Source organism: Hemicordylus capensis, chromosome 17 (assembly GCF_027244095.1).
Source record: "Hemicordylus capensis ecotype Gifberg chromosome 17, rHemCap1.1.pri, whole genome shotgun sequence".
Lineage (NCBI taxonomy): Eukaryota > Metazoa > Chordata > Lepidosauria > Squamata > Cordylidae > Hemicordylus > Hemicordylus capensis.
Genome location: NC_069673.1, coordinates 4,295,987 through 4,323,155, shown reverse-complemented (window position 1 = coordinate 4,323,155; position 27,169 = coordinate 4,295,987). Strand labels below are relative to the sequence as shown.

General features: G+C 49.9%; 1 protein-coding gene across 11 annotated transcripts in view; it reads right to left on the bottom strand.

Annotated features, from left to right (window-relative positions):
- The window catches only part of KCNT1 (potassium sodium-activated channel subfamily T member 1), a 131,324-nt gene that overhangs the window by 54,568 nt on the left and 49,587 nt on the right, over positions 1 to 27,169 (bottom strand). For 3 of the 11 annotated variants that reach the window (XM_053282290.1, XM_053282293.1, XM_053282291.1), the window contains exon 1: positions 23,007 to 23,281. The exons of the other annotated variants lie outside the window; for them this stretch is intronic. In XM_053282290.1, the coding sequence (XP_053138265.1) occupies positions 23,007 to 23,158 (152 nt within the window). In that variant the 5' untranslated portion in view covers positions 23,159 to 23,281. Of the gene's footprint in view, positions 1 to 23,006; positions 23,282 to 27,169 lie in introns of those variants that run through there. 11 annotated transcript variants of the gene reach the window in all.

The following is a 27,169-nucleotide window of genomic DNA, read 5'->3' as shown; positions in this document are numbered from 1 at the left end:
ACTGCATACCTGATGCTTTCCAGCCAAGAAAAGTTACGGTGGGCCAGAGGTCCAGCTATACACCCTTCTCTTTCCTGGGCTTACAAGAAAATTAAATCTATACTTTTCATTTCATTTGCTTTAAGGGGGAAAGTTGGAAAGCACCTCTCATCTGAAGTGACTTTTCAGCACTCACTGTCAATATGAAACGAAAATTACATCATAACGAGAATATACTGGGGGCCATTGTTCACCCTAACAGGATTTGCCCAGATGTTGTTGACTACAACTCCCACAATCCCCAGCTGCAATAGCTTTGGCTTGGGGATTCTGGGAGCTGTAGTCAACAACATCTGGGGATCCTTGTTAGAGGGAATTCTGCTGGGTGTGAAGAAGCAGATTCCGATAAGGTTAGGCATGCTTTAGGCCCTTTAAAAACCAACAGAACTTAAGTTAGTTTTCCCTTCCTTGCCCCACTGAGTTAAACTTTCTTCAGACTGGAAGGCAATCATCCCCAATATCACACAAATGTTACTTCTGGCCCCTAATTCTGAGTCCAATCAGCCATCAAAACATCTCAGGGCGGAAATTTTGGAAAACCCAGTTAGCAAAATTGTTGTTTCATTCACCAGTATTTTCTATCTGAGGAAAGGCACCACTTTGGAAGGATAGTGAAGGATTTTTCCCCTTGCACCAAATTTATCCTGTGGGTATCCATCTTAAAGCGTCCATGCTTGGTCCACAAGAATTAAGAACAAAAAGACAGAGAAGAATATGAGAACAGAGAGGGAGGTGGAGTTATAGGGATGAATGGATCCACAAAATGAATATACAAAGAGGAACACATATACTTCCCAAATAGCCGCCAACATGTACTGCATATTTCCAAGAATGTCGATTTGGCTGTGTTTGTATAACATTCTGGTTGGGTTAATATATGTCCCTGCTAACACTCAACTGCCAGATAAACCCATGAGATTGTGCTAACAGCTACTAACACCTCAGTTAAGCAAAGCACAAGACAAGAGGCTGAAGGCTCTTAAACCACAGACCCTGGCATGTGGTATGTCGTGTGCCTCTGTGACCATCTGCATGCAGAAGCAGCTGCTGCTTTGGTCACAGCTGCTCTACAGCACCACCACTGCAGCTGGCCAGAGCGAGGTACTGCACCGTCCAGTCCTACACAGATCAGGAGACACAGGGTGCCAATAAGGCTTCACCAGCGCCTATAAAGCTGCAGGTTTCTGGCTAGTTCCTCATCCAAGCACCTCGCTGCTAAGGTCGCCATGTCCCCCGGATTTGCTAAATTCCACCCAGATTTACACAGATTTCAAATGCACTGCTCGGATTTTACTCTGGACCCGATCACATGGGAGGGCCGAGGAGGAGGAGAACATATACAAATCAGTCAAATCAATAAAACGCAAATAAGTCGCTGCATACTTGGCATAATATTACTTCATCATTTGCCCGCCTCGGGGTGATGAATCCTAAAATCCAGGTCATTGTAAGGGCTGCCTTCCAGGCAACAGAATCAACTCCCTTCATCTTCCAGGTCTGGAGTGATAACTGTTCCTGAGACATCTATGAATCAAATAGCATCATTTATGTAGCAAAGGGCAAAATCCAATTTAAAATGTCCCTTTCCGGCACTGAAAATCTGGAGATATAGATGCTGCACTCTTATCTCCAAATATAGAAGGGTGGGGGGAGAGAACAAAACAGAAGAGAAACGGAAAGCATTATGTATATATTTATATACTCTCTGAACTGCACATGAAGTACATAAAACAAAGGTGCATAAAGAGGCAACTCCAGTGAATGAAGAATAAATAAGGAATCCCCACCTCTGAGCAATGTGTCAGCAGTAGGAACGCCTTCCTTCCTACTCATTCCTTCCAGGAGTGCAAATAAATGGACAAAATCAAAACCGAGCCACTTCAACTGGCAAGCGGTCAGGAGGTCAGCAATGAACTAGACCAAATCTGGCCCATCATAGAATGTTAAGAGCTGGAAGGGACCCTTAGAGGTCTCCAAGTCCACCCTCCCAGCTCACAGCAAGGCTCCCTGAAAGATGGCCCTCCAGCCTGTGTTTGGAAACCTCTACAGCAAAAGAGCCCACCATTGCATGAGGCAGGCTGTTCCACCGTCCAACAGCTCTGGCAGTTAGGATATTACTCCTAGGAACTCGCCTGGATCTGCTTCCTTGTAATTTCCTACCCGTCCACTAGGCAGACCTCGCCCACTAGGCGGTCTCTAGGGCACCAATCCTTGAGAGCCACATAAACCGTGCCAGACCATAGCACGGCCAGTCATCCTTTCTGTCTCTCTTGCACTGCACCCCTGAAGTGTCATCCTGCACCCTGCTCCTGCACATTCCGTACCCCAAAACGCAGAGACTTCTTTGCTCTTTCAGCCTCAGCCCCCAAGCAACAGGCTGAGATTCCTAAGCTGCACTCCTGCTCTTGAAGACAAATTGCCTGCCTCAACAATCCTACACACACACACACACACACACACACCCGCACAATGGCCTCCGAATGAGTTCCCAAACTCACAAAAAATGTCTTTTCATCTCTGAAATGTCAGGGTTTTGCCCCCATAGTGGATGGGGAACTCTCTCTCCCACTCCAACCAGCGGGGAATAGTCACTCACTGGTCACCCGGGCAGGTTGGTAACTCAACCTGGTGAATGAGCAGCCTGCGCAGCTCAAGTTAAAGCCAGGACCCTGCACTTCTTGGCCGGGGGCTGCCAAAATAAAATTTTGGCAAGGGCACCAAAACCCCCAGGGCTGGCCCTGTTTCAACCCAAAGTTGGTCTTGTGGTAGCAGGCAGGAATTGTCCTCTTTGCTAAGCAAGGTCCACCCTGGCTTGCATTTGGATGGGAGTCTATGTGTGCGCGCACTGCAAGGTATTCCCCTTAGGGGATGGGGCCACTCTGGGAAAAGCAAGAAGGCTCCCAGTTCCCTCCCTGGCAGCATCTCCAAGATCGGGCCGAGAGAGATTCCTGGCTGCAACCTTGGAGAAGCTGCTGCCAGTCTGGGAAGACAATCCTGAGCTAGACAGAACAATGGTCTGACTCATTATATGGCAGCTTCCTATGTTCCTAAGAGGGGGCATGCCTTCTTGTTCTCTGTGACAGCTTGGCAGAGGAGGAGATTTCCCTAATTTTTCTCAGAGCATAAACAGAAGCCAGGGTTCAATCCCACGCAGCATCTCCAGACCCATGAACTGGACCCAGTGCTTGTAAATGCCCCACAGCATAGGACTTGGTTTCCAGAGGGAAGGAAGAGCTAAAGCCAAAAATGACTGCCATGTCCAGGCTGGGCACTCGGCCAATCACATTCACCTTGTAGGGCAGGAGCATCTGTGGGGGTGGGTGGGTTCTGAGCCCCCGTTAACCCCATTTTTGCTTCTACAGGACTGCAACCCCAGCTATTTCTGCAAGCAAATATTCAGTTCCCAATGGGCCTGCATTGAGCACATCAATCCAGACATCTGCAGCCCGTTGGTAAACAGGTCCCGGCATGCTCTTTATAAAAAAGACACGCCACAAATCTCAGGAGCATCCGAAAAACAAACAGGCAACCTTGGCAAAGCAATTCTCCGCAGGGCACCCTCATCCCAGGGATGGAGCAAAGCAGATTATGATGCACGATACCGGCAAGTTAAATTTTAATTTGCTGTGTACATACAAGCACTGAAAACAAATGAAAAGAAAGTTGCTCTTGTAAGCCAAGGCTGTGTCTATGCTGTCCTTTAGAAGCTGGGAATTTTGCTCCAGGGAACACAAGGGATGTAAGTGAAGCTAAGGTTCTGAGAGCACTGGATTCGCCAAGCACAGGGGGTGTGCTTCTGTTAAGGCAAGTTTTTTTAGTCGGGAAAATAAGTGACTATGAGGAGACAGGGTAGAAGTTGATACAATTATGCATGGAGTAGAGAGAATGGCGCAGCAAGGAAATGCTTGACTAACAAGCAGAAGGTGGCCGGTTTGAATCCCCGCTGGTACTCTATCGGGCAGCAGCGATATAGGAAGATGCTGACAGGCATCATCTCATACTGTGCGGGAGGAGGCAATGGTCAACCTCTCCTGTATTCTGCCAAAGACAACCACAGGGCTCTGTGGGTGCCAGGAGCTGAAATCAACTTGACAGCACACTTTACCTTTAGAGAGAATGGACAAGAGAGATTTCCCTCCCTCTCTCACAACACTAGAACCAGGGGTCACCCCATGAAACTAAAGGCTGGGAAATTTCAGGAGTGACAAAAGGAGGCACTTTCCCACACAGCACATAATTAATCTATGGAATTCTCTGCCACGGGATCTGGGGATGGCCACCAGCTTGGATGTCTTTAAGAGCAGACTAGCCCAAGGGGTTTCCAAGCTGTGGTACTCCAGATGTAGCAGATCTAAAACTCCCATCTTCCCCCAGCTACCATTTATTGTGGCTGCCGATGATGGGAGATGTTGTTCAGCAACCTCTGGAGTACCACAGGTTGGGAATGTGCCCATTAAAAGTACTGAGCCATTCTGGAAGGGTGGTATAGAAACTGAATGAATGAATGAATAAAAGGTAAAGTGTTCCGTCAAGTCAATTTCGACTCCAAGCGCCAACAGAACCCTGTGGTTGTCTTTGGCAGAATACAGGAGGGGTTGACCATTACCGCCTCCTGCACAGTATGAGATGATGCCTTTCAGCATCTTCCTAGATCGCTGCTGCCCAATACAGTACCAGCAGGGATTCGAACCGGCAACCTTCTGCTTCTTAGTCGAGCATTCCCCCGCTGTGCCACTTAAGGTGTCAACTGCCACTATTATTGGCATATGCGTATACAACTACTATTACTACAAAGACCTATATGCCATTTCTTTTAACAAAAAGGGCTCTCAAAGTGGTTTGCAGAGCAAATGAAATAAAACCATGATTCCTGCCCCAAGAGGCTCACAATCCAGAACCAAGAAGGAGGTATCAGCACATAACCCCTGGAAAAGACACTCTGCTGAGATAAAGAGGGGCAACAGTGCTCCCCCTGCTAAATATAAGAGGTCCACCACCATCGGCTATTCAGGGTCCTGGTTCTCCCTCCTGCCAGCTGGCCACCTCCCGCTGTCCAGGGTGCTGATTCTCCCTCTCCCTATCTGGCCACCTCCCGCTGTCCAGGGTGCTGATTCTCCCTCTCGCTATCTGGCCACCTCCCGCTGCCCAGGGTGCTGATTCTCCCTCTCGCTATCTGGCCACCTCCCGCTGCCCAGGGTGCTGATTCTCCCTCTCGCTATCTGGCCACCTCCCGCTGTCCAGGGTGCTGATTCTCCCTCTCGCTATCTGGCCACCTCCCGCTGTCCAGGGTGCTGATTCTCCCTCTCGCTATCTGGCCACCTCCCGCTGCCCAGGGTGCTGATTCTCCCTCTCGCTATCTGGCCACCTCCCGCTGCCCAGGGTGCTGATTCTCCCTCTCGCTATCTGGCCACCTCCCGCTGCCCAGGGTGCTGATTCTCCCTCTCGCTATCTGGCCACCTCCCGCTGCCCAGGGTGCTGATTCTCCCTCTCGCTATCTGGCCACCTCCCGCTGTCCAGGGTGCTGATTCTCCCTCTCCCTATCTGGCCACCTCCCGCTGTCCAGGGTGCTGATTCTCCCTCTCGCTATCTGGCCACCTCCCGCTGCCCAGGGTGCTGATTCTCCCTCTCGCTATCTGGCCACCTCCCGCTGCCCAGGGTGCTGATTCTCCCTCTCGCTATCTGGCCACCTCCCGCTGTCCAGGGTGCTGATTCTCCCTCTCGCTATCTGGCCACCTCCCGCTGTCCAGGGTGCTGATTCTCCCTCTCGCTATCTGGCCACCTCCCGCTGTCCAGGGTGCTGATTCTCCCTCTCGCTATCTGGCCACCTCCCGCTGTCCAGGGTGCTGATTCTCCCTCTCGCTATCTGGCCACCTCCCGCTGTCCAGGGTGCTGATTCTCCCTCTCGCTATCTGGCCACCTCCCGCTGTCCAGGGTGCTGATTCTCCCTCTCGCTATCTGGCCACCTCCCGCTGCCCAGGGTGCTGATTCTCCCTCTCGCTATCTGGCCACCTCCCGCTGTCCAGGGTGCTGATTCTCCCTCTCGCTATCTGGCCACCTCCCGCTGTCCAGGGTGCTGATTCTCCCTCTCGCTATCTGGCCACCTCCCGCTGTCCAGGGTGCTGATTCTCCCTCGGGCCACCTCCTGCTGTCCAGGGTCCTGGTTCTACCTCCCTCCAAAATGGCTCAGCGCGGTTTACAACAGAAGCATCTGTTTTGAATGCAGGAAGCCCCAGATGATAGACAGATATCCTTTATTATGGCCATTGACCAGATAAACAATCGTCGTACCGTTTGCGGCAAACAGGAAGAACCTACATCAAAGTAAGCCTCTCTCTTTGCGTTTATTGCAAGCTATAAAGCAAAATCTAGCCACATTTAGATAAATGAAACCACCATCATCAGATAAGAGGTGCTGCAGATAAAAAACATCAGTATGGCCGGGATACTTTACTTTTTTAAAAAAAGGGGGGGAAACTATTTTGGATATCCTTATGAAGTGAACAATAGAGCAAATCGTGCAGAGTTGGAAGTCCCCGATGGGATCGCTGGCAGCATCTCCAGGTAGGGCTGGGGAAGAGAAAGCTGCTGCCAGTCCGTGCAGACGATATTCAGCTAGATGAACAAATGGTCTGGCTCAGTAGAAGGCAGCTTCCTACCTTCCTAAGGAGCTTTGATAGCTCAGTGGTAGAGCACTTGCTTTGCAAGCCAAAGGTCCTAGGTTCCATTCCTGACATCTGCGGATAGGGCTGGTGGTGGGGAGAACCTTGACTGAAACTTGGGGAGCTGCTGCCAGTCAGTGCAGACAATACTGAGGGAGACCGACCAAGAGCCTGACTAAGGAAAAGGCAGTTTTCTATCTTCCTAGGGAGCATTGATTGCTCAGTTGTACAGCAATCATATCCCAAGTAGGCACGAAGATTGGGGGGGGGGAGGGAACCTTATCTGAAACTGTGGAGAGCTGCTGCCAGTCTGTGTTGACAATACTGAGCTAGCCGGACCAAGGGCCTGACTCAATAGGAGACAGCTTCCTATTTAAGTCCAGATCATTGCAAAGAGGCTATAGTGCAGGGAAGCCACCCTTTCGAGTGATTAAACCATTATTCAGTCACTGACCAGACCCTGGGGATCTCCAGGAGGCAGGAGATGAATGAAAATTAAAGAGTTTCTGACAGATTCAGAGCCGTTACGCAAGCCTTGATTTAAAAAAAACTGAGTGTGAAATAATCCGGGGAGGTGATGACCAAACTGCAAAGTGTCTCGGTGATGGCCGAGGAGAGAGGGGATGGGGAAAGGGAGAGAGGCATTAAAAATTGCCAATTACATCGCCCTAATCTCGTTCCCAACCAAGAAAGCATTTCAAAGCTGGCAAGGTGCCTGCTTCCCTCAATGGCGTAGAATGCCAAGCAGGAAGGTGGCTTGTATAGCCAGAGGCAAGCTGGTCTTGTGGTCACAAGCATGACTTGTCCCCTTAGCTAAGCAGGGTCTGCCTTGGTTTGCATATGAAAGGGAGACTAGAAGTGTGAGCACTGCGAGAGATTCCCCTTAAGGGATAAAGTTGTGCTGGGAAGAGCATCTGAGGTTCCAAGTTCCCTCCCTGGCAGCATCTCCAGGCAGGGCTGAAAAGAATTCCTGCCTGAAACCCCGGAGAAGCTGCTGCCAGTCGGTGTAGACAACACTAAGCTAGATGGATCAATGGTCTGACTCAGTATGTGGCAGCTTCCTCTGTTCCTAGCCTTCTCTGTGGTTCTTCTGTGCGGGGCATGCAGAGAACGCTGGCCGGGATTTCCAGCCATGTCAGAAGCAATTATTGCAGCTACTATTATTATTAGGGGCTAGATCAAAAGAACGACTTGGTAACCACTTTCCTGGAAATCGACAGAAAGCAAAACAAAGGCGACAGCAGGCATTATGTGCCCAAACCGCTATGTATTCTAGTGGAGGATAACACCAACACACAATACTTGAGAGCAGAAGCTCAGAGGAAACCTATTTGGAAAGGAGAAGAGCGAACAGATGAAGGGGCACCTTTGCCCTCAACGCTTTATTAATGGAGGTTTCACAGCTATGTCTGGAGCAAAGAGCCCAGGCATTACCTGGAAAGTGTTTCCAGAGTGATGGCGCAGTGGGGAAATGCTTGACTAACAAACAGAAGGTTGCCAGTTCGAATCCCCGCTGGTATGTTTCCCCAGACTATGGGAAACCCCTATATTGGGCAGCAGCGATAGAGGAAGATGCTGTGCGGGAGGAGGCAATGGTAAACTCCTCCTGTATTCTACCAAAGAAAACCACAGTGCTCTGTGGGCGCCAGGAGTCGAAATCGACTTTACCATGGGCAGGAAGTTACCATGCTACGTTACCATGGGCAGGAAGAGAGAGAGAGAGAGGATGCTATTAAGAAGGTGTATAAAATCACTCATGGAGTAGAAAGACAGGACAGAGAGAAATTGAGGAACATATGAAGCTGCCATATACTGAGTCGGACCATTGGTCTATCTAGCTTTGGATTGTCTTCACAGACTGGCAGCGGCTTCTCCAAGGTTGCAGGCAGGAATCTCTCCCAGCCCTATCTTGGAGATGCTGCCAGGGAGGGAACTGGGAACCTTTTTGATGCTCTTCCCAGAGTGGCTCCATCCCCTGAGGGGAAGATCTTCCAGTGCTCACACTTCCAGTCTCCCATTCATATGCAACCAGGGCAGACCCTGCTCAGCTAAGGGGACAAGTCATGCTTGCTACCACAAGACCAACTCTCCTCAACTGGCCCTATCCAAACCCCGCACAGCATCTCTCCAGTGGCTGTTGCTGGTGTCTACCTTATGTTCTTTTTTAGATTGTGAGCCCTTTGGGGACAGGGGACCATCTTATTTATGTATTTTTCTATGTAAACCGCTTTAAGAATTTTGTTGAAGAGCAGTATATAAATATTTATCATCTTTGTCCTTTCTCTTTTTCTCCCTCTCTTACAACACTAGAACCAGGGGTCATCCCATGATACGAAAGGCCGGGAAATTTAGGACCCACAGAAGGAAGTACTTTTTCACATGGCACATAATTAATCTATGGAATTCTCTGCCACAGTATGTGGTGATGGATACTAAGCTTGGATGGCTTTAGAAGGGGCTTAGACAAAATCATGGTGGCTACTAGTTTGAGGGCTATAGGCAGAAGGTTCCAAGTTCCCTCCCTGGCTTCTCCAAGATTGGGCTGAGAGAGACTCCTGCCTGCAACCTTGGAGAAGCCACTGCCAGTCTGTGAAGACAATACTAAGCTAGATAGACCAATGGTCTGACTCAGTATATGGCAGTTTCCTATGTTCCTAGGCCAGATCCAGCCTCAGAGGCATGATGCCTCTGAATCCCAGTTGCAGGCAAGCAACAGCAGGAGAGAGGGCATGCACATACCTCTCGACTGTGGGCTTCTCCGAGGCATCTGGTGGGTCACTGTGGGAAACAGGATGCTGGACTAGAAAGGCCTTGGGCCTGACCCACCAAGGCTTATGGAAGAATGCAAACAGAACTGCTGAAAATGTATTCTGGAAATAGAACAGAGTGGTACGAACGTTCCCTTAATTATGAAAGAAGCCGAACGCAAACCTAGGCTTCTCTGTTGGGGCTTCCTGCTGTAACCAGCAAGGCAGGATTTCTCCCAAGCATCTTGGTTCCTGAAGCTGCAGCTTTGCAAAATAAAAACAAGAAAATTCATCACAAACACAATGCGACAGGCTTGGCTGCTCATGTGCACAAACGCCTGCCCTGACTGATCAACGTCTTCCTTAACACGCAGAGCCCAGAACTGGCTGCAGCGTTTCAAGTGAGGATGGGTCTGTGCAGAAGAGGGTGGTATTTCTCATGAGCTGGAGACGGCGCCTCTGTTAATGCAGCCTGGTGTCACAACAGCTGTTTTAGCTGCTGCTCCGCACTGCTCCCAGAGTCGCTAGTTCATAGAACCAAAGAATCAGAGAATTAGAGTTGGGAGGGACCTTTCAAGGTCTTCTAGACCACCCAGTCTGAATCTGCTACCTTGTTATGTTAACTCAGGAGCTCCCAATCCTTTTTTTAACAAGTCTTCCAATTCTGTTGCAAACCTTCAACTCAAGCACCCCAGTATGGAAATCTGACAAGGTGATGAAAATCTTTGGTCTCTAGTTCATCACAACACCTTATCCCATCAGAAAACCTCACCCAAGTATGGAAGTCTGACAAGGTAATGAAACATTTTGGTCTAGTCCATCAGAAAACCTTACCCCATCAGAAAAACTTACCCTGGTGTGGAATCCAACGGGGTTATGAAAAATTTCAGTCCAATCCATCAGAAAACCTTACCTCGTCAGAAAACCGTACCCTGGTATGGAAAGCTGTCAGGCTAATGAAACATTCCTACCCCATTAGGAAAGCTTGCCCTGGTATGGAAATATGGAAGGGTAATGAAATATTTCAGTCTAGTCCATTAGAAAACCTTAACCCAAGGGGTTTCCATTCTTTTAAAACAAGTGTCCCCCTTCTGTCACAAACCTTCACTTCAGGCACCCCATAGAGTTTGTGTGTGCATGTGTGTGCATGCGCAGGAATTTAAGTAGTATGTTTACAAGACAGGCTACTCCAGTCACTGGCTTTTTGTTTTTCTTAGATTTATATCGCACTCTTCCTCTGAGGAATTAAGAGTGGTGTATATATGCTTAGTTATGGGAACTGCTACTGAAGTATTCATATTAATGAAAAATCCCCCTTTAAGCCATCCCCAAATCATGCCAGAGCAAATTCTGTAATTTCACACATGTTGAATAGGTACGTCTGCCTTAAATCTACCGAAAAGCAGTTGCACTGGTCAACCCCCAAGTCATTTTTCTCCCCATCCACAGTTCATCTACCGAGAATCACTCGGCCATCAGCCCACCCTACCCAGAAGGCCTTCATGCTCCCCTTCCCTCTAAAGCTGGCCCACGTTGCATGCGCTTCGGCCAGATTCACCACAACTCATTCCCTGCAACTTCGTCTCTCGCCCAAATTACCACCTTTCATTCCTCTGCAGCCGAGTGCCAAAAACCCGACAGGCCTCTGCCGTTACTGTGAGATCTCGCCCCGATGAAAGCAATTTGCTAAGAGCGCAGGCATTCACTCTGGAATCGTGCAGGTCAGCAGTTTGGAGCAGCTACGCTCCCTCCTCTAAGGGAATTTGCATCTGGGAGACTTAAAGGGGAGAGCTGGCAGGGAAAGAGTCTCAAGGGAGCAAACAAGGCACTAGGAGAGATCTCTTTTGCACCACTGAAATCCCACCACTGCCCTTCATCCAAAAGGCACAGGGGAAATCCAGAGTTACTACTAGCCAGAGCTGTTGAGCTGCATGCATGCTCTCCACTTGACTTTACAGCATTCAGAGGCAGTTTGAATGTGTGAGCTGCACACCAGAGGCTAAACTAGAACTGCATCGGATTGGTTGCCCGTTTCAGTTTTCAGGGTGAAAATCGTGCTCTGGAGGCTCAGAAACACTTTCTGGAAAATCCCTTATATGTGCAAGCATTCACCTTCCCCTGCCCTGCCCCGTAATACTATTTATTGCCATGTTTTCCTGCTGCTGAAGTGCCATATTTTCTGATTGGGGCTTCTTTCTCCTTCCCACAGTCATCCCTGCCAATCAGGGATCACATAGCAAGCCCTAAAGCTATCACAACATTGTGTGGCCACATTTTCTAGTTAGGGCTCCGTCCTCACAGTCATCCCAACCAATCAGGGATCACATAGTGAACCTTAAAGACATTATGTAGCCACATTTTCTGGTTAGGGCTCTATTCTCCTTCCCAGCCAATCAGAGATCACACAGTGAGCCCTGAAATTCTATTTCAGTCAATCAGGGATCACACTGTGGACTCTAAAAGCATCACAGAACAGAATAGAAACACAGAGTGAATGCAAAAGATGTTACAACCCTATGTAGCTATGTTGTTTCTGTTAGGGCTCCTTTCTCCTTCCCACAGTCACCCCAGCCAATCAGGAATCATATAGGGAACCCTAAAGGTATCACAACATCATATAGCCATATATCCTGGTTAGGGCTCCTTTCTCCCTTCCACAGTAATCACAACCATTCAGCGATGACATGGTGGACCTGAAGACATCATGACATTCCATAGCCATATTCTCTTGCTAGAGTCCCTTCCTGCTTCCCACAGTGATCCCAGGCAATGAGGGATCACATCGTGATCCCTACAGACATCACTATGTTATGTAGCCAATCAGATTTAGAGAAATGCTGGCCACAGAGCAAATCCCCAAAGCCGTTCTGCCACTCTTTTCTAAAAAGGCATTTGCAGAGTGTCTGTGTGCATTTTTAAGGCAAATTTATAAATGTGCATATATAGCATTTTAAGAAAAGGTCCTCTGCAATACAGAGGTGAAGAGGCAAAGCAGATAGCTCAATCAGCATCAGACTTGCTGGTATGAACATCTTTCATGGGAATGGAAAAGCTGGGAGCTGAGACTCCTTCTTAAAATCTTCACCTGAAATTTGGATTGTTATGTTTTCGCAACACAGCATGGGATTCTGATGCACCATTTTTGTTTTGGTTTGGGTTAAAAAAAAATACTTAGAAAGGCATGGCCTTGAATTTCACATTGATTATTCATGACTCAGTTGGGTATTCTTGCAGTTAAAAGGGATTATACACCTCCACAAAGCACAACAAGCAATGTTTATGATGGAAGCAATGTTTACAGTACTTCAGGCAGAAGTGCTGACTGGCAAGGCGGAAAACAGAACTTCTGGCTGAGTGCTGATCATTTCAAGAAACTTCACCTCCAGAACATCAGGGACAAAAGCAAAAATGGGGCAGGAAGAAAAGCACAGAACGTGAAGGACGCAGTTTCCCGAGAATCTCAGCACTATTAAAACAGTAAAGCAAGTTAACAGCTCTCACGGCTGAAAGCGCTTTTCAACCGTTGATGGGCATAGGATCAAAGGAAGCTGCCTCATACTGAGTCAGACCATTGGTCCATCCAGTTTAGGATTGTCTACCCTGGCTGGCAGCCGCTCTCCAAGGTTTCAGGCAGGAATCTTCCCCAGGCTTACCTGGAGATGCTGCCAGGGATTGAACCTGGGACCTTTTGCGTGCAAAGCAGATGCTCTTCCACTGAGCTATGGCTGCGACCCTTATGGCAACGTTTAATGGATCTCAGAAACCATTCCAAAGGGGTGGAAAAATAAAGCTGCCAGTGACAGAGAGATGGTGCCCTCATAGCCCCTTGTTTCTCCCCACAACTAGCAGCAGCAAAACTATGCAAAAATAGAAACATCACACACAGATGAGCATAACATGTCCAATGTAGGTAGGTCATCAATGTGAGGTTTTCTGCTGTGGATTTTTGATTATATTAGGAACATAGGAAGCTGCCATATACTGAGTCAGACCATTGGTCTATCTAGCTCAGTATTGTCAACACAGACTGGCAGCAGCTTCTGCAAGGTTGCAGGCAGGAGTCTCTCTCAGCCTGATCTTGGTGATGCTGCCAGGGAGGGAACTTGAAACCTTCTGCTCTTCCCAGAGCTGCTCCATCCCCTGAGGGAAATATCTTACAGTGCTCACACTTCTTTTTCCCATTCATATGCAACCAGGGTGCACCCTGCTTAGCTAAGGGGACAAGTCAGGCTTGCTACCACAAGACCAGCTCTCCTCGCCTGAGCAAGAAATATCGGAAGCTGAATCGGGTCTTGAATCGGATGCTGAATCAGGTCTTGGATGCTCTGTTGATTATTCATTTTCCAACTGGTTCTCCAACTGTCTTGGACCAATGTTGGTCCTCCAGCTGTTTTGGACTACAACTCCCATCATCCCTAGCCACAGTGGCCCACAGTCAGGGATGATAGGAGTTGTAGTCTGGCTTCAGCAAGAGGGTCGAAGCTGAGCAGCCCTGCGGAGCTACGCAAACACCGAGGCAGTGAGAAGCTATAGCACCGGCCGCCCGCATTCTCCACTAAGTCTCGGAGCAAGCAACACCATCCATCATCTCGAAAACATGCTTAATCAGGCTGTACTGAAAACACAACACCATTCTTATTATCTTCACCACTGGCAAGTCAATACCTGGACTTTGATGCCAATATTGGGGCTAACCCAAACCCAGGACAGAATGTTTCTGGCTTGGACTTTATGGCATGACCATACCCTGCATGCTACCGTGTGAAATCCACCTGTTTGTGCATGCAACAGTTCTTCTGGATTAATTACTGCAGTGCACACATTCCACTGTGCTTGCAATAAAAGAGAACCAGCTGTGCAGAAGAGAAATAATTAACAGTGGTATTAATGTATAAGCCCAAGCGGGGATGAATGCAGCATCAGGGTGCCTACACAGCAGGGCCTGACAAATCCCAGGTGCCAAGGAGCCATGGTGCTTACAAATTAAATTGTGGTGCCTAGACTGGTAGGAGAGAGCTGGTCTTGTGGCAGCAAGCCTAAATTGTCCCCTTTGCTAAACTGAGTCCACTCAGGTTTGCATTTGAATAGGAGACTACATGTGAGCCCTGAAAGATATTCCCCTTAGGGGATGGGGCCGCTCTGGGAAGAGCATCTGAGGTTCCAGGTTCCCTCCCTGGCGGCATCTCCAAGATAGGGCTGAGAGAGAGATTCCTGCCTACAACCTTGGAGAAGCCGCTGCCAGTCTATCTCCGGATGGTCTACACTGACTGGCAGCAACTCACAACGGTTTCAAGGAGGAGTCTCTCCCAGCCCTACCTGGAGATGCTGCCAGGATTTGAACCTGGGACTTTCCGCGTGCAAAGCAAATGCTCTACCACCTATGTGTATAAGGTTCATCTCATAATCTATGAACTTACCACCTACTGAGTCAGGCCCTTGGTCTATCTAGCTCAGGGTTGTCTACACTGACTGGCAGCAACTCTCCAAGGTTTCAGGCAGGCGCCTCTCCCGGCCCTACCTGGAGTTCCTACCTGGAGTTCCTGCCAGGATTTGAACCCGGGACCCTCTGCATGCAAGAAAATTGATCAACCACTGAGCTACGGCCTGATCCCCAAAGCCCACCAGTGGCCTTAGTGTGAAACTTGCAAATACTCTTTTTCTTATAAATGCAGACAGCCCTTGCAAAACATGTCATGACGGTAGCCAAAATGTTAATTAAAGCACCAGAGGCTGAGGATCTCACCAGCGACAGAAGATGAAAAGAGGGGGGAAAGAGAATTAACATCTCAAGCATTCTTGGAACAATTCTGAATTAGTCTGCAAAAAAAATCCTGGCCCTCGCGCCGCAAATCAATGCCCGGAGCCGCTCTGGGGGGTTCTGGGGTGATTAGAACTTGCTTGTCCATTAATGGAATCTGCCTACCAGGCAATATGGCCGGAAGGGAAACAAAAGGGAAACAAAAATTCATTGGGAAGGGAAACAAAAATTCATTGTTGCACTCACTTTGCTAGTTCTCATTAAAGTCACAATGCATAAGGGTGCAGACCTCATGAGACATGGGGTTCTTTTGATTCATCGCCTAATCGTAATCCAAGACATTAAAAACTGGAAGGTGGCCAGGGACTCACAGTAGGTTTTTCCTGACAAGTACAACGAAGCTGCCATTTCGGCTAGATGCAGAGGAGAGGAGAGCTGGTCTGGTGGGAGCAAGCATGACTTGTCGCCTTAGCTAAGCAGGGTCTGCCCTGGTTGCATATGAAAGGGAGACTAGAAGTGTGAGCCCTGGAAGAGATTCCCCTCAGGGGATGGAGCCACTCTGGGAAGAGCATCTAGGCTCCAAGTTCCCTCCCTGGCAGCTTCTCCAAGATCGGGCTGAGAAAGGTTTCCTGCCTGCAACCTTGGAGAAGCGGCTGCTGGTCTGTGAAGACAATACTGAGCTAGATGGACCAAGGGTCGGACTCAGTATATGGCAGCTTCCTGTGTTCCTGAGAGCAAATTCCCTTGCCTCTGTGTTTCAGGAAGCACACAAATATTCCTCAGGAGTGCCTCCATTTCTGGTTATTAGGGGGAGCGGGTGGGGAGATAAGACACATAGCAATTGGACGCTTTGAAGAAGCCATGCTGTCCTACACCAGGTCAGGGTCTCTGACGAGGCAGGGATCTCAGAGGGACAGAGAGCTGGAAGAGTTCCAAGGGGAAAGGGGTCAGGACCCTGGATAGCTCCACCGGGAGCCTGGTAGAGCTGGGCCTGGCAACACAAGAGGGCTGTTGCTCCAGCAAGTGCCTGGAGGGTTTTAATGGCTGCTACCCAGGCAGGGTGGATTGGCCCCACCTCTTTCCAAGGGAAGACCTTAAAGAGGCCTTACCCAGTTCCCTAAGTCCTGGCTCTGGGGGTGCTGAGGATCTCTTCCAGGGCTGTGTACTTGGGCCATGGCAGCGTGGTGCTGGCTCGAGTCGCTTTGGTTCTCCTGGTTGTTTCAGGAGACCCAACACTGCCGGGGCCACCCACCCCAGGAGAACCACAACCACAGGCAGGGCTGCACAGCCTCCAGCTCTTGTTGGACTATGACTCCCATCATCCCCTGCCACGGTGGCCAACAGGGAGTGATGGGAGTTGTAGTCCAGCATCTGCTAGAGGAGCAAAGCTCTGCAGCCCGGCCCGTAACAGTCTGCCTTCTGCCCCAACGGGAGGAGGGGGCAGATCTGGGTCATGGTGACAGAAGCCGAGAAAGAGTGTGTCTCCAGTTACGACTAGCTTGGGGAGCTACCAAAGTTCATGTCTGAGGATCTGCTTCACAGGAATGCCTGCCCACCCTCCATTTGGAAGCACAGCCCCATATCCTGCTCCCCACAGTGGCCCAGCAGATGCCTTTCCTCGTCTACTTAACACTTCGGGGCTCCCTCATCCAAAGCTGCCTTCTACTGAGTCAGACCCTTGGTCCATCTAGCTCAGCATTGTCTACCCAGACTGGCAGCAGCTTCTCCAAGGCTGCAGGCAGGAGTCTCTCTCAGTGCCCTCTCTTGGAGATGCTGCCAGGGAAGGAACTTGGAACCTTCTTGCTCTTCCCGGAGCGGCTCCATCATCCCCTAAGGGGAATATTTCACAGTGCTCACACACGGAGTCTCCCATTCAAACGCAAACCGGGGGACCCTGCTTAGCAACAGGGACCATTCATACACCAGACCAGCTCTCCTCCCGACAGTACACTGCTTCCTTCTAACTCCCACCAAGGGGATCTCCGGCAGCTCAAGATCCACCCTCCCCTCTTAAACCGCCAGGAACCCCAAGAAGGCGCGAAGCGTGGCCGGGTGTTCCATCCCCGCTTCCGTACATCCGTGGAGTTCACCCGGGGATCCGCAGCGCAAACAATCCCACGCCGCTCCCCGAGCGTGTTTTCAAACAGGGAGAGGGCACCGTCGGAAGCCGTTTGAGATTGCAACCGGCACAGACTGAGCAATGAGCCGGCAGAGAGCCGTAGGATTTCAATCCCACACAACGAGCCCTTTTTAGAAAACACAGGAGCACTACCGTGCGGGGGGGGGGTGGAATCAAAGCAATATCGAGACAGCCGCAGAGCTGAAATGCACACAGAAGGGAGCTGGGTTGCAAACCCACAGGTGTCTTTCGTTTGTTATCGCCCCCAAAGAACCCGGGCTTCATAAACCCGGGCTTTGGCGAGATGCTCTCTATGGTTTAGGAGGTGTGCAAAGCAACTGAGGCTGGGGATCTCTTAAGGTTTTGGATCTCTCCCTGGCAGCATCTCCAGGTAGGGCTGGGAGAGACTCCTGCTTGAAACCGCGGAGAAGCCGCTGCCAGTCCGTGAAGACAATTCTGAACTAGATGGACCGAGGGTCTGACTCAGTGTAAGGCAGTTTATGATGTTCCCAAGCAACAGGCAGAAGTTCAGCTCCAAAAGGTAGCTCATTTAAAGCAATGAAAAACAAAACATCAAAACGTGATGCCATCTTATCCTATATCTATTTCTAGAACAGCTGGGAAAATTTATCATCCTCACTGGTGCTGCCTGAGGGAGGTACTGGAAGACTCGGTATAATCGGTGCTGTTTTCTCAAAAACCGGAAGGAAGCAGACTAAGGGGGCCCAAACAACCAAAAACACCTCAATGTGTATCAGTGGAGCGGAATGTTCGCAGACTCAGAGGGCACTTAACAGACAACCAGGTAGCTGCTGCTCATGGAACTCAGTGGAAGAAGTGGGTGGAAGAAGGGCTTGAACAAAATGAGTAGGAAATTTCTCTGCTTGAAGAATAGTTCCTTAAGACAGTCAGAAACCCTTCTCTACGTCTGTCCTGCCGCGGTGTGCAGGCTTCTGGGGGAAGCCCTGCTGTGCGTGGACTTCTGAGCGGCACAGCAGCGTGCCCGGAAAAGCGGTGGGGCACAGAGGAGCAGGTAAGGACCTGCTTAGCTCAAGCTTAAAGGTACTGCTCCCCGCCCCGCCAAAACGATTCAACAGGCTGTGCCAAATCGATTCGGGCACATCCCTATCAGGTAACACAACACTCTGTTGCGGTTCCCTACTGGTCTGAACTGTTTGTGTGGAAGACAACCTAATGTCTTAAAGGCTCCCTAGTTGTGCCTTCAGCTACGGGTCCCCTAGAGGGTTGGTCTTTCGCTTAACTGTCTGGCAGGAGAACAAGCCGAGACGCCTTTGCAGAAAACTGAGCATCGGTTTTCCTCTAAGGAACCCAGCAATTATACCATAATTGTCTGATGCACCTGACTTCCACACTGAGTATTTGTTGGGGAGAAATGTAGAGAAAAGGAGCAATGACTGAGGATGGGATTTTTTGTCAGCCCAGCTTACCTTTATCAGCAGAGATGCAATCCGCTACAATGATTGTAAAGAGGGGAAACAACTTGTGGGTCACCAAGTGTTTTTCTTCTTCTTTAATTTATTCTACTTTTTATATCCCAGCTCTTCCTCCAAGGATAAACATGGGAATGTTTATCCTCACAACAACCCTGTGAGGTGGGTTAGGCTGTGAGATGTGTGACTGGCCCCGAGTCACCCAGTGACAGGTCTCCCCAGTCCTAGTCCAACACTCTAACCCAATCGTGCCCAACCCGAGTTCCTCCAGATGTTGCTGAACTACAATTCCCAGCATCCCCAGCCTTAATAAATTGTTTGGGAACCATTGCGTTAGAGTGTTGGACTAGGACCAGGGAGACCCGAGATCATATCCCCATTCAGCCATGAAACTCACTGGGTGATTTCAGCAACATAACCCTCTGAAGACGGAAAGACACCATAGTTGAATACAGAAATCAGGGGAGGCGGGTTTTTATCATTCTGACTGTGAAGAAAGTGGCTTTCATCCTGATGAAAGTTCACCATGTGTGAGTGAAGATGCTCATTCCCATTCGGTTAAGTATGACAAAAGAGGGTGGAAAATAATCCTCTACTCACTTTCTCTGGCCACACAACAAACATGCAGGGCCAAATGATGCAATTAGTAAGCAACCTGTCGCTGCCTTTTTTCTACACTAAAAAATCCAAAACACCTGAAAAAGATGATATGGTCATGGGTGCCATCACACCAAGAACTGGAAAAGTATCAGTGTAAAGTTTAACAGTCCCCACTTGTCCAAAATGTGCATCAATTACTTCTGTCCAGCTGTCAAAACCCTGATCAAATATTTCAAGAATGGATCGCTTTCTACATGCACACACATTTTGCAGACTGAGCATTCTAAGCGAGGGTTTTTGCAGGATCTGTCTTACCTCGCAGCCTGCCGTTTAAGAAAATCTCTCTTGTGAACATAACAATCTCCATTTGTACAACTTACTGCTCGGTTCTTTTAATATTACTTGCTTTTAAGTTAATTAAATTGTGTGATATACCAAGCGATACATACAGCCTGTGCTTTCAAGCAGTCACTTCCATTAAAAAGGCTAATTTGCATCCTTGGGACCAGTTGGCAATCTGCATTCCCCTTTCCATTCTCACTTCCACCACCATCACAAGAACCAAAGCAGCCACGGGGAACCCCTGCCCAGAAGCACACCTTGTTCTTTTGTGAAGTTACTAGAACACACCTAAGTGCTACGGAGAGGAGAGAAAACTCATCTTCTCACACCACATATAATTTTAGCAGCTGTGAAAAGCCCCCCGCACACATCTCTTGGCAGTTCCTTGGAAGAAAAAACAGTCGCTCATTCAGAGCGAGGGCAGTGCGCTACAGGAAGCACTGCCCTCACTCCCAATTAGCTTTGTTTGCCCTCAGTCAATGCAGCTAAACTCAACTGGCTACAGGGCAGGGTGGCCAGAACTGAAGGGGTATACTTGTGGGTCAAATGGGCTGTAAGCCAGAATTTGGCTTTTAAAAAGCCAAATCTAGCCACCTAGCTACAGGGCACAGTTGATGCTCTGTACAACGTCAATGATACAACGTCAATGCCACCCCCTGATGGGCTGGGATCTCTCAGGAAGCAGAAGAAGCCATAAACAATGGCACCATAGCAGCAGCAAAAAACATAAGGAAAGCCCTCCTGGCTCAGTCCCAAGGCCTATCTAGCCCCACATCCTGTTTCACACATTGACCCATCAGATGCCTCTGGGAAGCCCACCAGAAGGCAGAAGTGGGGTCAAGGTCTCAGCACGCGAACCGACCCAGTCCTGTGACTCCCTGAGATCCATCAGTCCGTCTCTCAGGTTGGCTTTGCTGAAGCTCCGGGATTCTCTAAGGACAGCCGCGAGACCGTCTCGGCTCCTTCGGGATGCACTCAGCGCCGGCAGAGCACACAGGTTTTGGGAGCGCTGCCAACCACAGATTCCTATGCTGGGCTATACCTGGGATTCACTTCCTAGAGGGCATAATATATTCATCGTGCCTTCCCAGCACACATGGGTGGGTTGCAGGAGCAGGAGAGCTCAGCATGAAGCACACGAGAGCTAGGGAAGAGCCCAGGTCATTCCAGCCTCGTAGTCCCACTGATAAGCCCATTCAGAAGGAGGGCTTCTCAAAGGACGGGCGTTTGAGGAACCCACCAAACTGGCTCCAATCCCATTTCTGCTGGAATTCTCCCTCCTGCGGGGCCAGAGCAACTCGAGGGGAGAGTGGGAAGTCACAGGTCACTGCAAGCATCTAACCAAAGTGTGGGTCAAGCTCCCCCAAGGCAACCCTGGAGGGATAAGGCAGACGCAGGAGAGGAGGTGACAGCACTGAAGCCAAGGAAGCCATTGGGCCGCCTTTCCCAGCCCTACCTGGAGAAGTCGCCAATACAGAGCGAGTAATCTGCCACCGGATATGTTCACGTTGTCCATTACGGTACTGCTGCGATCAGTACGCATATGGCGAATACTTATATGCCCCTTTTCAACCGAAGTCCCCAAAGCGGTTTACAGAGATACAAACAAAGATGTCTGCCCGTCCCCAAAGGGCTCACCACAATCGAAAAAAAGAAACATAAGCCCGACACCAGCCACAGCCGCTGGAGGGATGCTGTGCTGGGGACGGAGAGGGCCGGTTGCTCGCCCCCTGCTCAATACAAGAGAATCACCACTTCTAAAAGGTGCCTCTTTGCCGGGTTAGCAGGGTACGATGGACAGTTTCTGCTCAGGAGAGGGGAGATTTGGCCGTGTACCTGTGCTGTAGGCCCCTCTCAGTGAGGCTGGTCGCTAGCCCAAGCTTATCACTCAGAGAAGCAAACGAGTGCTACCGATACCTACGCTGCCGTGCAAAGGACACCTGTAATTCCTGCAAAGGTCCTTTGGCTGGCACATTACCCATTTTTGGGAAGAGTTATAAGAGGAAACCGAGAAAGATTCCCTCCTTCAAAAAGGGGGGTTGGGTGTAATTCTCCACTCCCCACAAAGCCAATACCAAGTCTGGTCCCCAAACGGTACCACTATACCCTCGGTCAGGGGGAGAAAGATACCCGAATCGGAGAGCATCGGTTGGGGGGAAACACACCAGAATCAGAAAGCACCGGCTTGGGGGGGGGGGAACACACCCGAATCGGAGAGCGTCATCACTATTACCACCCCACAAATATGCAGTACATGTTTCAAGTTGGCAGGTGGAAATGTGCAGAAGGCAGGCAAGCATGCTGTCGGGGGAGGGGTCTGGAAGATGCAAGGGGCGGACGGGATGGAGAGAGGATGTGTTGGTGGGGGGGACAGAGAAGGGGAGCCAGTGTATCTGCATTGCCGTGATCAGACATTTTCTCCCGGAGCTGGCGGCCACAGGCGGGTGGAGGGGATGAATACAAAACCGGCTTCTCAGAAAAACAGCCCGGCTTCTTAAGAAAGCCATCTCTGCGGGCTTGCCGATGGTGTGCATCTGGAGGACGGCTGCAGGGTTTGGCTTTGTGGGCTCTTTGTGCATGCATATTCTGGGGTGTGTGTGTGTGTGTGTGTGTGTGTGTGTGTGTGTGTGTGTGTGTGTGTGAGAGAGAGAGAGAGAGAGAGAGAGAGAGAGAGAGAGAGAGAGAGAGAGAGAGAGAGAGAACGATGCGATATCAAGCATGTCTTTAAAAACACAGGCTCCTGTCCCTTCTGTTCAAAGATGGTGCAGAAGCCAAATCCACTCACTGCCCCCCCCCGGGGGGAAAGAGCATCAGCCTGTCCCGCACCGATTAAGGGGCATTGCAACTTAGCACCGCTGAAGTCAAGCAAGCCCCCAGGATGGCCACGAAACTGGCACGTATCGGGTTTTCGGTCAAAACAAAACCCCTCCCCATAGAAGGCATCGGGGCAGGGGCGTAAGAAGGCTGGAGTGGGCCCAGAGACAAAATTGTGAAATGGGCCCCTCGCTGATACACACACACACTTCACAATATATAGTCATGTGACTTGCCTCTGGGGGGGGCCCCCAGGCAGCCGCCTCCCCTTGCCTAATAGTAGTTACGCCCCTGCATCGGGGCGTCTTAAGTGCGCACCCTGATTTACAGGAGAGCGTGGACCTTTGAGGAGCCGAGGGCTTGGGCCTTAGGGAGGAGACCACCCCCGTCCCCAAACACCTGGCCTCGGGTTCGAGGCTGGCTTCGCCGGTGACGGGGGTGGCCATTTGCACCCCAGCACATGCACCACTGCAGTACCTGTGTCCTGCTTCGCTGGCCAGGGACCCCAGCCTCCGGGCGGGCAACAGGGGGCTGACCCCCGGGACATCCTCCGTCGTCGCCAGCGGGGGGATGGTCTTGTGGTGGGCATTGCCCTCCGACGGCGACTTCCTCAGCTTCGAGCGAGCCATCCCGGCTCTCCGGGGCAGCCTTCGGTTCCCTTCCTGACAGCAACTCTTTCTCTCTCATCACAATCCTTTGCTCTGAATGCAGTTCGCTTCCGAGCGGGCAGACCGTACCATCCTCCTCTCCTAGAGTCGTGCACACACACACACCCCCGACAGAGCTGCGCAATGGAACGATCCTGCCCCTGTAGATTTATCGTGGCAGCGAGGAGGAAATGTGATGGTGCTGTCGCTGCTGTGAATCAGGGGCATGCAGCAGAACAAGATGAGAAACTGCTTCCCCGGGGCGAGAGAGATTTATGCCAGTAGTACGGTCCATGCCTTGACCAGCTAGCAGAATGGCTGGCATTTATTTCTTCAGAGAAAGCCGTGGTAGGGGCCTGGCTCCATATAAGCTGATTGTCAATTGGCACAAGAGGCACGTCCGCTCCGTCCCCACCCTCATCCATCAGTCACTGGGCTCCCTGTCACATTAAACATTAAGCATTTCTATAGAACTTTAGGGTGCACAAAGCCCTCTGATTTTATTTTGGCACACCTCGCAAAAACGTTGGACCCTTCATTTATTTTTCCCTCGCTTGCCATCACCGTTGGCAAGTGAAGGCAAGGGAAAGTGAGAGCATCACACAGCAAGGCCTGTTCAAGCTTTGGCATCTCCGCGTAGGCCTGCAGAAGACCAGGGCAAAGTCCCGGAGAGCCAGCACAGACGATACTGAGCTAGAAGGTCTAACTCAGTAGAAGTCAGCTTCATATGTAAGCTGATTAGCTACCTAGTGTCATCACATCGTCCCTCTCACAATGTGTTCCCTGACTGGCTGGGATTGCCCATGAGACAAATTTAGACGGGAGAAAGCAGCAGCAGAGAGCAGGAAGAGGCAGGATGTCAGCCAATGGGCATTTCCCAGGAAAATGTGGTCCCCGATTGGCTGGGATTGCCCATGTGAGAAATTCAAGAAGAGATATCAACCAACGGGCATTTTACAGGAAAATGTGGTCCCTGATTGGCTGGGATGGCCCATGCAACAAATTCAGGATGGAGAAAGAGTCGCAGACAGTGTGGGGAGGAGAATAACAACAGACTGGCATTTCCCAGGGAAAAGTACATACACACACACGATTTTTAATCCTTAAACCAAAACTGGAGAATATTCAGCTCAGCCCTATTTCATCCATGCTATTAGAGAATAGAGCCACCTAATGGTGCAGTGGGGAAATGACTTGATTAGCAAGCCAGAGGTTGCCAGTTCGAATCCCTGCAGGGGTATGTTTCCCAGACTATGAGAAACGCCTATGTCGGGCAGCAGCGATATAGGAAGATGCTGAAAGGCATCATTTCATACTGCGTGGGAGATGGCAGTGGTCATCCCCTCCTGTATTCTACCAAAGATAACCACAGGGATCTGTGGTCGCCAGGATTCGACACCAACTCGACGGCACACTTTATTAGAAAATAACAGTCAAGAGCTTAAGTCATAGATCAGAAAATCACTGGTTCACAACTTTCCTCTGCCATAAATTCCCCTAAAGGCTTTATAGACAGTGCTGTTACCCCAAATCTCCTTCGGAAGAGAGTGTGTGTGTTCACACACCAGCCAAACATACCACGAAGACCCTTCGAGATCCTTGGACCCACTCCACACACAAATGGGGCTTTGTCTTGCAAATTCAGAGCAAATAGGGAAAGGCACTGACATAGAATCATTAGCATGATAAGAGGGATACTCTCTTTAGAAATGCTGATATAGCTCTTTAGTCATCTCTCTACTCCCCACCCCCCACCATTGGCTAGAAGGAAACCATGGAGGCATGCCATGTGAACTTGCATCAAAACAAAACCCAAGAACAGAGGGGAGGGCTGCTTCCCTCAATGCCACGAACATAATTCGAAGTGACTTTGCTCAACATTTACCCTGCAGCACGAAACCATGTGCAAATAACTCCCAGGTAGGTTTACCCAAGTATCTGTCTCAGACCCTGTCGTCTTCTAATGCGGGCCTACCTTGCAGGATCATCGTAAAGCATGCCAGCTTTACTAAGGAGGATCCTATTTATCATCACTCCAGAGACGGCCAATTCCCTCTGCCTGCAGGGTTGTAGGCATTAACCGTCCTCTGGGTTTGAACCTGGTTCCCCAACACATTTGCGTCCCCGCGTTTTAGGCAGGATAGATGATGCAACCCCTGGGAAATCGGGGGTCATTCGCTTTTAAGAGTCTGCCACCATGTGTGACTCAGGTTCAGGGTTGTTGCAGCCGGAGGAGAAATGACTCCCCCAAACTGGGACTGATTCAGCACTGCCTAGGAACACCCTCTGGGGTGATAGGTGAAGCAATGGGCTAGGTACAATCGTGGTTGTGGGAACTCAAAATCCGACCACTTTCACAAGGCAGGCTTAAATCAGTGTTCTGTTTAACGTCCCGGCCAGCAGAATACTGTCACACCCATAGGAACATAGGAAGCTGCCATATACTGAGTCAGACCCTTGGTCCATCTAGCTCAGTACTGTCAACACTGACTGGCAGCAGCTCTCCAAGGTTGCAGGCAGGAGTCTCTCTCAGCCCAACCTGGAGTGAACCCGGGACCTTCTACATGCAAAGCAGATGGACGAACAAGCACTGAACGACATCTCAAATGGCATGGACGTCTTTGTTTTTACACTTGTATCTCGCTCTTCTCCCAAAGAGCCCAGAGCGATGTACACGGTTATGTTCATCCTCACAACAAGCCTGTGAGGTAGGCTAGGCCGAGAGTTACGTGGCTGGCCCCGTGAGTCTCGTGGCCGAAAGGGGATTTGAACTCACGGCTCCCTGGCCCTAGTCCAACACTCTAACCACTACACCACCCTGGCTCTCATTGGCAATTGTGAACATTCCAACACTAGCATGCTTACACTCCTTGAGAAACAGGACACCCGTTTTCTAGCAGAAGGAGAACCTAGAAGAGACACCCAGCTGTTGTCGTCTTACTGCCCTGTGAATAATCCTTTTTACAAGATAGCACTCCAATTTAGTTTTCATCTGGGAAATTAAAAACTCCCCTTCCTAGGTTTCATTCCTGGCGGAGGATCTCACCTGCTCTCCAGGGATCGACAGGACATGTTGCACTCACTCGATCATTCCAACTTAATCAGTCACATTGTCTAGGGAATTTCCATTTCTAGGAAACCATTTAAGAAACAGCAGCTAGCATCCATTGTTAGAAGGAAAGGCCAGCTCCCGGGAGTTCTTCCTTGAGTGTAGGAGCATGAAGGCAGTCACCATAGCCGATAATGCATGGAGAAATCGCATCCTCAGAAAGGAAGCAATGCTCTAACAGGGAATCCCCAAGGCTGTCGACTACAACTCCCAGCAACCCCAGCTGTGATGGCCTTGGGCTAGGAATTGTGGGAGTTGTAGTCAAGAACATCTGGAATCCCCTGTTAGAGGGAACACTGTTCAGAGGGAGCATCCCCAGGCTCAGAGGATGGAAGAGAAGCTCATGAGCACCGTTTCTGTGCTCAGAGACCAGAAATGCACAAGCATCATTCCCATGCATAGAGACTAGATGTTCGTGAACACTGTTTGCATGGCTAGAAGAGATGTTCAAGAGCATTGTTTCCACGCACAGAGGCCAGATGTCCATACGGTTCATTGCTCTGCTCAGAGTTTCCGGCTTCTCGCAATCCTTTCCCACTGCCCGTGATATCCTCTCAGGGACCAGATGTCCATGAGCATCAATCCCACTCTCAGAGCCCAGTACAGCTCTAGCAATCCTTCCCACTGTCAGCAATATCTTCCTTCTTCTCAGAAGTTTCTTTTTCTGCCGGGGAAGGAGAGTAACTTTGCAGGAGTGGCAATGAGGCTGGTTATCATCCATTCAACCAAGACCACATTGGGGTCCCTATTATCCCATTTCAAGAAAGACCTGCATTTTCAAGAGTCACAGAACCCAGTTTTCCCTCTCACACATGAGCACTCACAATTTTTTTGGTGTCCGCTCAGTTAATCTTAGATCCTGCTCCAGTTGAATAAGGAAGATC